Here is a 14,976-nt window from a genome sequence, read left to right on the forward strand (position 1 = left end):
TTGGGGGACCTTATTTGAACGCTCAATAACTCTTAATTAATATTTTTTACACTAACAGTGCAATTTGTAGGTATAATATTTAAGGGGCTCTATGTAGCATCACTTTTAAACAATCATAACATCAATAAATTGAATAATTTATTCTCAAAAAAAAAAAAAAAAAAAAATGCATATACTTAACTAAAACTAAATCAACTATTTCAAATTATCAAGTATAAAATTATTTTAAATCATCTTGGCAATTAATATGCTTTTCTACAATTCAAAGTAATTTTAAAGGCCTACTTCATGGATATCGGACATTTATGCATGTAATTTTTTTAGTCCCAAAAACCTCTCATTCTGACTAATATAGTATTTTAAACCAAACTTAGTGAATCATTCACAAGAAAAAAAAAATCATTTGATACCAAATCTTCTTTAATAGAAATATGTATATCAACTTGATTTTTGTAATTTAAAAAGTCAAAAGGCAAAAAAATTAAGTAGATCTAATTTTTTTTTTTAAAGTCTATTTTTATTGTTCATATCTGGAATCATTGTGCAATGTGCAGTGATGAGAAAATTATACTGTTGTCGAAAAAGCCATGTCTTTCTTTGATTAATTAATAATTTTTGTAGGGATAGTAAAATTTTGTTAGGATAAAAAAGTTCTGCTAAATGGCCTGGTGGAACTCTTAATAGACTAATTCGTCAATCAACATTGGAATTTCTTAAATACTCCAAAGATTTAACTGCAAAAGGATGTAGTTGAAGTTTTGGTCAATGTTTTTCTATTATTTAGAACCTATAAAGCTGCATTAGGATTTTTGAGATCTCAGGGAAAGAAATTGAGAGAAAGGTGCAAAAAGAAACTAGTTACGCATCGCCTTAAAAAGTTGAAACATAGAGATTACTCTTCAGCTGTTTCAATGAGAGTAAATATATAAAAAGAAAAATATCAGACTAAAACATCGGATATTTTGGAAGCTTTCCAGAAACATTTTCAAGATATTGTCAGCATTCAAGGTTCAGGGTTTCCAAGGAAAAGGAAAGTAATTTCCCAAATGCAAACATTTTTGAGTCGGTTGGTAGGTTTTTCAAGAGAGATAAAGCGTCAGGTCCTGATGGCATGGGGCACTCTTTTTTAAGACTTTTAGAGAGGAAACTACTCACCATCTTTTATCAACCGGTAAGTCAATGGAAAAGGTTGGATAACTTCCAAACTCAGTGACAAGACCAATTTTGAGGAAAAGGATCGACTTACAAATGAAGGGTTTCCTTAGGAATAGGAAAAATTTGCGGATATTTCGTGTAACATTTAATGTGTGATTGAGTCTGTTAATTACAGAAATAAATATGCTGCTATAATGGCAATTTATTTTCGGAAGGCTTTTGACTCTATTTTCCGTCACCATGTCTTGAAGTCAGTGATAGGTTATTACCTAATGAATTTTAGGACTCTCGTATGGAAGGGGACTTCCACAATGACATTGGATGGGTAAGAGAGCGACCAAATCCATCTTATGGAAGTTATTGTAAAGGATGTCCCTCTTTCGTTTGTGACCTCTATTGAAGAATTTACTCAGAAACTGATGCGCAAATTCTCTGGATTTGGAGTCTACTGACAGCTTCTAGACATTTATGCAGACAATATCACATTCTCGGTAGAAGGGAATTGGGATTTCCAACTGAGGAAGAGGATTTGTGTTCTTCTCTCTTTCATTTCTAGATTTAAGAAAACATTTGGGTTGAAATTGCAGCACTCAAGAGACCAAGAAATCAACTAAGTGAAAGCCTGGTTCATTACGGGGATGTATTACCAAAAATTACAAGAAGGTTATTATTGATCTGTCCTGCAATCCAAAAAAGGAGTGGCGATCAGGGATCTCCAATAGCTCAGTTTATAAATACATTATTATTGGAAGAGATCTATCAAGTCCTACAGTCTGTGCATTATCTCCGTCTTGGGGGAGGCTTCTCAAAGAATAATATGGCGAGCATCTACAACGCTTGACTCGAGATCCATAGTAGACGTGATAAGGCAAAATATTAATGAGAAAGCTTTCTTTGGACTAAATGAAAACCCTGAAAAACTGGAATCGGAAGCTATAAGTAAAGGAATTATTACAATTAATGACATGAAAACCAGTGAAACAACTGTACTAATAAATGGGAAATTTGGATATCTGCTACTTAAGTGGTCCAATCATCCAATCCACGAAAATTGTAAGAGAAGGAAATACATTTTCGGACAAGCTTCATGTTTCAACAGGGTTTATTTTCTTCTATATATATTTATTAAGGTATAATGCTGAGATGTTGGGCTTGGTGGGGTTTGCCTTCAAACAAAATGAAAGCCCATATTTTGTTCGGGATTCCTTTGCAAAGGAATTCCATCCCTGAAATCCTTGCAGTAAATTAAATTCTAAAGCACTTATAGCAAGCCGACTTACTAGAGGTAATGAACTACAATCTGGGGGAAATTAAGAGCGTAATTACTGCATCTGCAACAAGATATACCGGTATTTCTTAGCGTATTCCTAGTGAAATTACTTGGATTAGAACTTCGTTTCGGATTTAATCGATATTTTCCTTCATGGTCGCTTAGATATTATCATAAAGACTATAATAGATGGATTACGGAAAAGTAAACATGAGATTAGCACCGTCTATTGGATTGTTTTTATTATTATTATGAACGTTCTTTAAATCTAGTTTTTTTTTTAAGTTGTGTATGTTACTCGGTTCTATATGTATTTTTGATTTTAGAAAGTAATTTTAATCAATACGCGTTTGTTTTAGCTCTCTCCATGTTTGCATATTTTTTATGAAAATTGTTTTTTGGTGTTTTATGTTTCCAAGGAATACAAATGGGATTGTGGACTATAATTGAAGGGGATAATTTTAAACTAGAATGTTTATTCATGATTTTTATTTTTGCATTCCCTCTTAATTTATTTTTACAGGATGTCATGTATGTTTAATATAGACTTTTGTGAAATAAAGCCTATAAAAGGGAAAATCAATCAAAAACTCCCTGATTAATTGTTTATCGATTTGAAACTCAAGTAATGGGGATTGTCCCAAAAATAGATTGTCAATTAACATATGACATATTTATAAATGGTTTGTAATTATTGGCATTTTTATTCATTCAGCGGTAGTATGGTTGTACAAGATCTGATAAATAAGGAACCATAATTTTCTAATTCTGAATTCAATTTTCATGCAATATTTACATTCTTGTACTATGTTGATACACATGTCCAATGAACATTGTCCATTCCCTTTCCATTGTTACCTTTTCTTTTCTTTTTTTTAACAGATAAAATGTTGTGTCATCTTTTGGTGTACTCTGGGATTTTCCAATATCATAAAAAATAAAAAAATCAGTTTTGGAGAGAATTCTTTAATTTTTTTTGAAAGATTGTTTGTTCTATAAAATTTAAAGAATAATTATTTTAGAAGAATAAGCAATCTTTTAAAAATTTGAGACAATTTTCTCCGAATGGATTTTTTTTTTGGATTTTTTTCTATAGTAGAAAATCGCAGAGCACACCAAAAGAAGAAGATACACCATTTTATCAGTCAAAAACAAACTAACTATGGAAAATTGCTAATATTATCAACTGGCGCATATCGAGGTTACGTTAAGTTAATAGCCTCTCTAAGCCAGATCAGTCTATTTCTTTCTGTTTGGCATTCATTTGAATCAAGCAAGCGCTCGGAAAGATTATGATGACTGTCTTTTGGATTCGCAAGGAATAATCCTCATCGACTATCTGGAAAAATATTAGAGATACACATTATTCCTCGTTATTGAATCATTAATGCAAAACAGAAAGAAATAGCTTACAGTTGGTGCTCCTTCCTTGCGCTCTCCAAAATCTCATGTATCGATCACTTTGTTAGTGTATTGATTTAAAATAACTAAGAACTTCAACCTTTTGCTCTTGCAAATAAAATCAAGAATTTTTTTCCCAAAACACTCATAATAAACTATAGTAGACTTTCTTCCAATATATTCAAGAATGAAGAATTTTTTAAACAATATATAACAGCTGTATTAACTGTGCAGTATGTGTAACATTTATTAAAATGCTTTGAAGTAGCATAGTCTATTGATTTTAAAATCAATAGAATAAAGGTTTTTCGTCATGATTAAATATTAATATTTTGCAACTGTAAAAGGCAAAACAATATGTTCATTAAAGTTCTTTTAAAACACACCTACTAATGAAATAATATATATACCCTTTAATATGGGATAAGAGAAAGAATGTAATAATGGGGTTTACATGACGATCGAGAGATCTTGCGGCAAAAAGGTACAACTCCCTAATTGATGATGTTCTTGAATAAAACTATTATTTGTAAACTGACCTAAACCGGTATAGGTGGACATCTTTTTGTTCCCCAAGGTCAAAGAGACCCTGCTTAGTACCTGCTGTCAATACTGATAAAATTGATTGGGATGGGGTGTACAATACCCCAGATTATATTGGAAACCGATATTTTTGACTTTAATTACTTTATGTCATGTCATCTACAGTTAAAGGATTCAAGTCCAAAATCAAAGTCAAAATTGGAGATTTAGAAATGCATTTTAACTCTCCATATCCTCCAACACTTTAACAAGTCGAGTCACAAGAAGCTAGTTGGCATGATATTAATTAAAAAAATATATATATTATTTAGCTTATAGAAGTTATATCGGCATCTGAGTTCTAGCAAAGTTCAAAATGATATGCTAAACCTTTTTCTGGGGCGGCCATATAAAATAAATTAAAATATACAATCATGGTATTTCTCAAAATTGAGACTAAATTACATTTACATTCTTCGACGAATTGGCTGTGAGTAAACTAAACTAATAAAAATTATACCGCGAGATGGCGCTACCACCTACTGCCCAGTTCATATAACTAAAATAAAGATAGACTTGTTCTCTCTTCAAGAATAAAAGGATAATGGTAACAGATTTGGAAAAAAACACCTTTTCAGATTGCAATTACAAAAAAAACTAAATTATGGAATTATATGTAATTCCATAATTTAGCGAGCACCTGATCTACCCATCGCCTTTAGACAGAGGAGTTTATCAAAAGTTGCATACATATGCTATTTCATAATAGAAAGTCCCTTATACGATGTTGGATGTTTTATTTTAATAATACTAAAGAGAAAGAAATGTATAAAAGACATTTTTAGAGCCATAAGTTGAATGAACTGCGGAAAATACAATGCATATGTGGGCCTGAGATTAATAGAAATGAAATTGTTAATTGTTTAATACATTTATATACCAACCTTATACAGAGTAAAATTTAATATCAAGCTTACCACAGACTATGGCACTGCGATTATTTGAATCCTTGCACGGTTCTGGACATACGCATTTGGCAGAGGAACCATCATAGGAAGGAATGCATCTGGAATAGTCTGGACAACTTAATTTCAAACAGGAATTGACACCTGAAATAGAATGAATATGAACATTTTAAATGCAATCTCGGTAATTGTATTATGATTATGTAAAGTGTAATATTGTAAATTAACAAGGTCTTGGTTTTTGGACTTTTTCCCCCAAAAAATCCATAAATTAAAATCTTTTAGAACAAAATTTGAAAAGTTTAATTTCAAAATTTTGAAAAGTTTAATTTCAAAATTTTGAAAAGTTTAATTTCAAAATTTTGAAAAAAAATTTCAAATTTTAAATATTAAATTTTTGGAAAAAATCAAATCAAAACTATTCACAGAAATTTTTTGGGAAAAAATAAAATATGTTAAAATTAAAAAAAAAAAAAATATGAAATTTATTTGAAAAAAATTCCAAAATTAAATTTTGGAAAAAAAAATTAAAAATTTATAGCTATTCACAGAAAACTAACTTTTTTTGGAAAAAATATTTCAAAAATTAAATTTTTGGAAAAAATTTCAAAGATCCTTTGCTATCAACAAACAACTCTTAAAAATTAAATTTTTGGAAAAAAATTCAAAAATCCTTTCCTATCTACAAAAACCTCTTAAATCTTAAATTTGTAGAAAAAATTTCAAAGATCCTTTGCTATCAACAAAAAATTCTTAAAAATTAAATTTCAAATATTAATTTTTTTAAGCAAAATTACAAAAATCTATAGCTATTCACAAAAATTAAATATTTTTTGCTCTTAATTTGTCCTAATTACGGACGCCCTGATTGAGAAAGAATAAAGGTAAGCATAGGAAACACACGCAAAGTTATATAAAGTATTTTTGAATTGTTTGTAGGTATGTATTTACTTATAATAGATACAAGTACTTTATGTATGAAGCATAACAATGCAATTATGTACATAAGTAGGCAGACAGACAGAGTAATGTAATAAAACAAAGTTTCTAAATTGGTAGAAACTTTAGAATAGAATGTAACTACATGGAAAAACGAGTGGAAAACATGTTATTTGTAAAGACGTCATTTGACTGCATTAACCATGAAAATGGCTCTTATTTGCATTTTAAATAAATACACGTTCCTTTGTCCGGTGTAGTACTCTAAATAAGTTATCCCAATTCTAAGATGTCGTCTCAAGAAGAAACCAAATTACATAGGGCTTGAGACACTTGCCCCCACAACGTACTAGAAAATGAATTCAGCAAAATAGGTCCCGTGGTGGATTTACATATTACAGTAGAAACTGCTACAAGGAAAACAAAGGGGGGAAATAAGTGCTGCAGCTATGGAAGTGACGGTGAAGGAGGATACTCAAGGTTCGTTGGAGACCGGGGAGACCGTGGAGGTGAATGGGAAGGATATTATGAAGCAACAGTATTAACTCAAGCATCAAGTTGAGCTCTCATCGGCAGCCAATATTTCCGCATATTCTAGCTTGCATTTTATTGTAATTCATAATGTACAACGTTTCTCTAAATTTTAAAAATTACTCAAGATAATAAACGTTACAAAAAAACAAAACATAACAAATACGTTGAAGCCTCATACCGAACTGCCCCGATTTGATTGTTTTAGTCTCGTGACTAAAAAAAATCCGTTGTTACCTTTATTGTATCACGCAATTTTTTATACGAAAAGAAACGAGGGAGAGGGGGGTAGGGACAGGCACAAAATCAATTGGTTATTTAGCCAATTGTTCCCAACTATAGAATTAGTATTTCTATTTTTAAAAAGACTCTACATTAGGGTGGAGCTTATTTTTTCAATTTGAAAAATATTGTGCTACAAGGGTAGTAAATTTTTCCTTTTAGGTAAAAGACATCCTATATAAAATTTTGAATAGTTTGAAAAATATTTAGAGGTAGCTCAACGGCTTTTGACCGTAAATATCATCTAAACACTTCGTATTACAACAAATCTGAAAATACAAGAAATTTCTCTAAATAAATTTACTGTTGAAATTAGATGATAGAGTTTTCACTAACGCTTTGTGCTAATTGGTTAAAAGAACAAATACTACTATGAATGCAATTTTTTTTTCTGTATGTTGAGCTACGAGGTACGTACATTTTACCTTTCAGGTAAAAGATATCCTATATAAAATTTGAAAAGTTCTGAAAAATATTTAAAGGTAGCTTAACAATTTTTTTAGGCTTAATACTTTATATAAATAAGATGCAAAGTACCGGTGGAATCGTTAGTATTGACCCGTTTAAGATACTACAAAAAATACCAATTTTTGTCGATTCCGATGCATCGGTACACCCCTAATCGGAAATCAAAAAAAAATTAATATTCTCACACGAAGCATTAGAGGTATATTTTTAGTTTAAAATTACTCTTTTTCTTATGGTAAATTTTCTTTATTTTCTTCAAAAACAAAAAAACCACAATATATAAATAATAAATGCCACTTGTATATTTTGCATTATGCATAGATGAACATAATATTTTTGACATATGGAATTTTCTATGCGAACTATTCAAGTTTGTTATATTTGCACTTCCATAAAAAAGAATCTGCATTGCTATTTGTTTTTTGTAGAAATATAAATATGTGTTTCAAGCATTAAGTATATGCATGTACAATGTACGAAACATATTATTTACACATTTTTCAAAAATAAAGAGACCTCTTCAACAAAAAATGAAATTATTACATTTTCTAATAAGGGCTACAGCCCTCCTTCCCTCTCCCTGCGGACACCTCTGCATCTACATAATTTTATTGTATTTTGAAACACGTTGTTACCTCTACTGTATCACACAAACTTTCCTCCAAAAAAAAAATAAGAAAAAAGGCCAAAATCATCTGGTAGTTAGACAAATAAATCAATTATACAAACGCTATTTTTCTCTTAAGTACTACGAGACTATTATTGTCACTTTAAAACGAATTCAGAATTACATATACATATTTATAATACAAAAATCATACATAGTATTTTATTTGATATTATGATATAATATTGCTTGGTAATTTTTTATTAAAAGCGTAGCTATAGCCCCCTTTAAAAAACCATGTGTACTATGTTTGTATAGACTGAAAGCAACCCTCAATCCGCCTGCCCCCTAGCCTTCCCTCACAACTTCAATTTGAAAACCATTGTCTTAAGTAAATTACTTTTTGGGACCCTGTTGGAACTTTGGCCATTACACACTCTGCGTATTAGGTAGCTGTATTTAATATTATTTCCTGGCTCGAATTTTCTAGCAACTCCCATTGTTTTAAGTGCCTATTACCAAATTAAGCCTGTATAAAAAAGAACCGAGGCGGAGAAGCTGAACTGAGACCGAAACCGTTGAAATAAAAGAGCCGAGACTGGAATCAATAGAGCCGTTGAACCTGAACCGTCCACAACCTTGGTTAAAACATATCAAGGCTATAGACTATAGCTAAACTTATTGAGTATTTTAACTTATTCCTAAAATTTGAAAACAAAGCCTATCATTCACTCAAACAAGTTTATGGGCTTATATGCATAGTTCTGAATATAATATGACATAGGATGAGCATCATACTTTTTGTAGTGAGAACCTGTTTTTTATTTCCAAAGTTGTTAACATTTTTCTATTATTCTTGAGGAGAAAACATCTAAGTATAGAGTAATGACTAGTGTGTGTGTTCATTAAAGGCAAAGAGTAATACTGAAGATTTGTTAGAGGGTTATAAATGTAAGTGCTTGTTGAGCTCAGAGTAGAATAAAGGATCCAAATTTAAATAATTTCTACTTGTTACCTAGATGGATACACAGTTGATCTTTGTTTATTTCCTATAGTTTCCGGATACTTGCATCTAATCTAATGGAACTTCATGACAACCAAGTTGCTCTTCTCTAAAACCCTTTACATACCAACAGGTAATATTTTTTTAGAAATATATAACTAGGTATGCATGAAGCAAAAAAAAAAAAAAAAAAAAAAAGGATTTTTTCCTTATCTTGATTTTTGTTCCAGACTGCTTTTATGTCAACGCATTTTAAGTTAATATATAAATAAGCAAGCACATACCTACGTACACAAACACATAATATGATAAATGATTTCATTTATACATAAAAAGGTACATATTAGACATGACTTTAAAAATCCTACACCGGTCAGAGATCATAGACGTACCGGAGCTCTGACAATAGGGATATCACAGCCTATTTTAAGCCCAACAATACATATACCAGGGGTGATTGGAGGGGGTGGACTGGAGGAGCTGTAGCCTACACACAAATGAAGGAATTTTTGATTTTATTAGATTTTTTTTGACATTCGGGCCTATTATGCAGCAGAGCCAAAAACTTAATTTTTGAAATTTTCTTATACAAAATTTAGTTTTTTTCTGACAGGCTACGGATTTTGATTTTTTTTTTTTTAAATATAACTTTGAAATTTTCTTAAAAAATGTCATTATTCAATTTTTTTTTACAAAGCTTGTTTTTTTTTCGTGTGTAGCTATTAGTTTTGGGGTTCAGTTTTGAAATCATAGACCGGTCTGAGACTGTTATATTTCTGTTGGACCGAATTAGTTCCAAAATTCTAAAAACCAAGGCCTCACCAAAACATACCGGGATATTAAAAAAACAAGTTTTTAATAACCCGGTATAGGGGTGTGGTATGTGGGTGTGAACATATTTGAAAATGTTCAAACTACAAAAAAAAAAAAGAACAACTCAGTCCAATATGAATTATTACCTTTTACACATTTTTCTTACACCATTCAATTATGCAAAATTATACTCTATGCAAGTTTTTCTACTTTTTTTCTTAGTCCCTTTTCCCTATTTGAAAATAAGACAGACGTCATTTTAAGATCACCAACACCAGATACGTCATCTGAGGTACGGAAGTAAGTAAGCAGTGATAAGTATGATGAAGTGACTGGAGAAGACTATTGGTTTTTAAATAATTCATGGAGTGAAGACAAGATGGATATATCAAAATGGCTACAAATAAGGATAACAAGTGTGGAATTGCGTCCTCTTCCTCTTATCCCATCGTTTCATCCATTCTTAATTATTGTTATTAATTATTACTTTTTTTGTTCGTAGAAATAAATTTCCCGGGTTAAAAAAGAGAAAAAAAAAGCTATAGATTTTTGAAATTAATTTTTTTGGACAAAATTTTAAAAAGTAAATTTCAAATATTAAATTTTGTAAAATAAAATTCAAAGTTATTCACAAAAAGTTAAATTATTTTGAGAAAAAATTCAAAATTTCACGGCTGTTTACAAAAATTAATTTTTGGAAAAAAATTCATAAAGTTAATTTAAAAAATTTAATCTTTTGTGATTAACTGTGGATTTTTGAATTTTTTTGTGAACAGCGTTAGATTTTTGAAATTTTTTGAGAGTGGCTATGGATTTTCTTATTTTTTTTTCTGAATATCTGTGAATTTTTAAATTTTTTGAAAAAATTTATTTTTTCGAAATATAATCATACAGATGCTTCTGATATATTGCTACCCAAAAAAACAAAAAAACAACCGATTTAAATTGGTCTAGAAAAAATCACTTAGGACCGAACCGAAAAACAATATGTCTTGGACGGAGTCCCAACACTAGTAGTACATATGCTGTACGTATTTATGTACACGACACGTACATATTATATGAGTTTAGGATATTCAGGAAACACATTTCCAATTATTTCCCTTTCAAAATTAATTACATTATGTTCAATTAACTAAAAAAACAACAAAAACAACAGCATTTCCAACACTTTGAGTAATAAAAGTGAGGGAATAAAAGAAAGGAACGGGAGCAACATGTCCCTTTGTATGTGGATATTGACGTTTCATTAATACAAGTGATGGGACAGTATCAAGTATTTCTGCTGGAATCGGGATTAATATCTGAAAAATAATGTTTAATTTGCGATTCCAATTCTTATTTATTAATTTTATTAGTAATGAAAAAATAAACAAATAGGGACCCCTCCCCAAAATTACGGAATTTTTGCTTTGTACAAGAAAATTAAATATTCCCTTGACCTGAGCTCTTGATTAATCCTCAATGCAATCATTTCTCTTGTTCAGAACAGCGTCCACTGTCAAGATCTTCTTGTCGTAGATGAACTTGTGTGCAAAGGAGATCACATGCCCTCTGCCGTTTTGCTTGTTGCTCGGATATTTTTGATCGCACAAAAATAAAACAAAGATCAAATTGTTGGTTTTTTGTCATTTCTTTTGAATGACGTCAAGAAAAAAATTGTCAGACTTTTAAAACTGAGACTGAACGGCCTCGAAGAAGATTCTAATTTTTGACGTCTCACTCTGTACATAGAGTCCAATATTTAATAGACATATTTGAGCCAATTATATGCTTTTTATTCAAATTTGTGTGTTCTGTTAACATAAGAAAGTAGTTGAACTAATATTTAGAACCTACATTTGACTTAAGGTAATATTGGGCCCGATCTGTTCTTTGAAATTTTAATTTATCAATTTTTCAGTCTGTTATTGTGACAATTAATTACGGTTGTTTCATGTGGAGTTCACAACAGATTTAAAAGAGTGAAAAGAATAATTATTTTATACAAACAAACGATAATTTGTTGAAGAATATAAATGTAATCAACACTCGATTTTGGGAAAAAATATAGTAGCTTGCGTGTGTGTTGGCGAGTATGTATATACATATATGAATTGAAAAGCAGAGAAAATGTGTTAGATTTTGAAAGTTTTTATTTCTTTTTTGATGTGATCTATTATTTAAAAAAAGAAATGTAAAAGCCTCAAGGAAGCATTTTCTCTATTGTTTGATTCTATCAGTAAAACATTTTATTTTACTTTTTCAATTCGATTTTTTTATAATAACTTTTTAGTGTTCATGTCCCGAGGGATTGACCTTGAGAGGTGTGGAGATGAAACTTGCAAGGATGCAAAATTAATAGAAATACAAGGTCATGTAATGGGGCTTGCTAGAATGTTCAATTTGATGTAACGTAGCGAATGCTGGGCAAGAAAGACAGATATTACGTCTTTAGAGTATTACAGCAGTACTCTAAGAGTAACAGTCTAACAATTATATTCTTTGACGTCACTATTAAAAAGCGTTGAGGAAGACAAAAATTTGTAGGAAAAGTGTTATGGTATAACGTTGTATTTCTATTAACCTTGCTAAAAGGGACTTCATTGCAGGGATGTCCGCAGGATTATATTTTTTTCAAGGGGGAGGGGGTGGGTTTTCAGAATTTTTTTTATCAAAGACCAATTTTTTGGAAAAAAAAATTCAAAAATTAAATTTATAATGTATAAAACTTTAAAAAAAAAATTTTACAAAATTTTTTTTTTTATTTTTCTAAAAAAATATCATAAATCCATAACTATAAAATAAAAAATAAGTTTTTTTGGAAAATAAGTTCAAAAGTCCATGGCTATTCTCAAGAAATTAATTATTATGGAAAAAAATTCAAAAATCCAAAGCTATTAACAAAAATTTTTTTTTTGAAATTTTCTAAAAAATCACCAGCTGTTCTAGAAAAATTAAATTTTTGGAAACAAAATTCAAAAATTAAATATCTGATAAAAAATTGTTTTTTAATTTTTTTTTTAAATTCATCGATACTCTTAGAAAATATATTTTTTGTACAAAAAAAAAAATTCAAAAAAAGCTCTCTAAAAATTTCAAAAATTAAATTGATAAAATAATTTCTTTTGAAAAAGTAATTCAGATATTCAAAAAAGTAATTCAGATATTAAATTTTTTGAAAAAGTAATTCAGATATTAAATTTTTTGAAAAAGTAATTCAGATATTAAATTTTTTTGAAAAAATTTAAAAAATTCAGATATTAAATTTTTTTGAAAGAAAAAAATCCATAATTAAATTTTTCGAAACAACCATTTCAATTATTAAATTTTCTAGTAAAAATAAAAATTCCTCGATTTTTGTGAAGGGGGTGCTACAACCCCCATAACCTACCTCCTTTGTATACTCTTTTATTACGTGACAAGATCAGGTACCTGCCCTAAGGAATGTCCTTTACATTCATTTCCTGGATCCATGTGGAACTTGTGGATCACATTTGTAAAAGCCAAAAACATTTGTATATTACGGGCTATAATCCATGCCAATGTGAGTAGCCTACTAATTATTGATTTTTTTTACAGTATTATGAATATTGTATGCAAAACATGCTTAAGAGTATGGTAGCAGTCCCAGGCCTTTTATTTATTTAATGTTATTTTCGGTTTTAATGTATACATAGGTATAATTTTATGATAGGCATAAATTAGCATGTTTTTGTTATGTATGAAAACTCTTGCAATATTAATTGAATATGAGTTGATGATTTCAGTCTGTTCTAGTTTTACGTACTGCAGGTTTAAAATTACTTATAATAAATTTTTTGACTATTTTCTTAAAGCGGCATTAAAATTAGACGAAAAATGTCTCACTTAGACACCAAATGTAAATACTAGTGATGTATTAATTGGAATCGGGAACGCCATCATAAAAATACAGCCTAATTGGAAATTCTGATTTTTATTTACTACTGGTATTGAATTATTTATTACTTTTATAAGTTATTGAAAAAAATAGCCCCCCCTTCCCCCAAAATTATAAAATTTCTGATTTTTAGCAGAAAAATTAAATATTTAAAATTTAATATAATTTTTCAATTTTTTTTCCAAAAATTTAATTTTCCAAATTTTTTACAAAAAAATATTAAAATTTAAAATATTAAAGAATCAATATCGGCATCAAGAATTTTCATTAGAATCTCATGGGAATCGGCATTGATAATTTTTTTTTAAATCGTCCTCTTACAATTATTTACAAGGTTAAATTTTTACTTATATCAATGAATTGAGATACCCAATAATTTCATAACCTTCATTTAATTTCACAGACTTATATTGCCCTGATATGCCCTTTAAAATTCATAAAATTTGTTAATTTTTAATTCTTCTTATTTTGTTCCTTTAAGCACCGCCTTCAATAAGTCAGTAAAAATAATTTGTTCATAGTAATTGACTATAATTTTATTCAAAAAATATAAATCACACTCCATTTTGCTACTTAATTTAGTGTTGACGGGCAGCATATGTAGTTATTAGGATACAAGGATGGGGTCAAGTGCATTAGTACTTGTACTTAAGTGTCCTTAAGTCCTATAATTCAGTACTAATACTTATGTATTCATAAAACAGGAGTTCTGATACTTGATTTAAGAAGTAGTACTTTTAAACACTTAAGTAAAAATTAATTAGTTTCAACAGAAAATTATAAAGAAAAAAAAATTAATTATTTCCTTAACAAATCTTTTAGAAACAATGAATATCTTCATCAATTGTAATAATTTGTACTAGCAAATAATTACACAGAGGAACAATGAGGGAGTGGGGGATTTTGTACAAACGAATTGAAGAAAATAATCAAATTTATGTATGAGCGCAGAATCCAAAACTTATATTAGTTTTTCTATCAGTTATCTGAATTCTGAAATATCTGAGATTATAGTAATTCGGGATTATTATCGTTTAAAGTAATGTTTTACTCTTAAAACAATCCCCAAATTAAAAATAGGATTAATAAAACTAATGTAAAAGTGTTTTTTATGAGTAA

The 14,976-nt window shown here is 29.4% G+C and overlaps 1 protein-coding gene across 3 annotated transcripts in view; it reads right to left on the reverse strand.

Annotated features, from left to right (window-relative positions):
* LOC121118947 (agrin) overlaps nucleotides 1–14,976 on the reverse strand; it is a 131,973-nt gene that overhangs the window by 32,938 nt on the left and 84,059 nt on the right. For all 3 annotated transcript variants that reach the window (XM_040713559.2, XM_040713558.2, XM_071888224.1), the window contains exon 5: nucleotides 5,326–5,457. In XM_040713559.2, the coding sequence (XP_040569493.1) occupies nucleotides 5,326–5,457 (132 nt within the window). The remainder of the gene's footprint in view (nucleotides 1–5,325; nucleotides 5,458–14,976) is intronic.

This window comes from Lepeophtheirus salmonis, chromosome 5, assembly GCF_016086655.4.
Source record: "Lepeophtheirus salmonis chromosome 5, UVic_Lsal_1.4, whole genome shotgun sequence".
Lineage (NCBI taxonomy): Eukaryota > Metazoa > Arthropoda > Copepoda > Siphonostomatoida > Caligidae > Lepeophtheirus > Lepeophtheirus salmonis.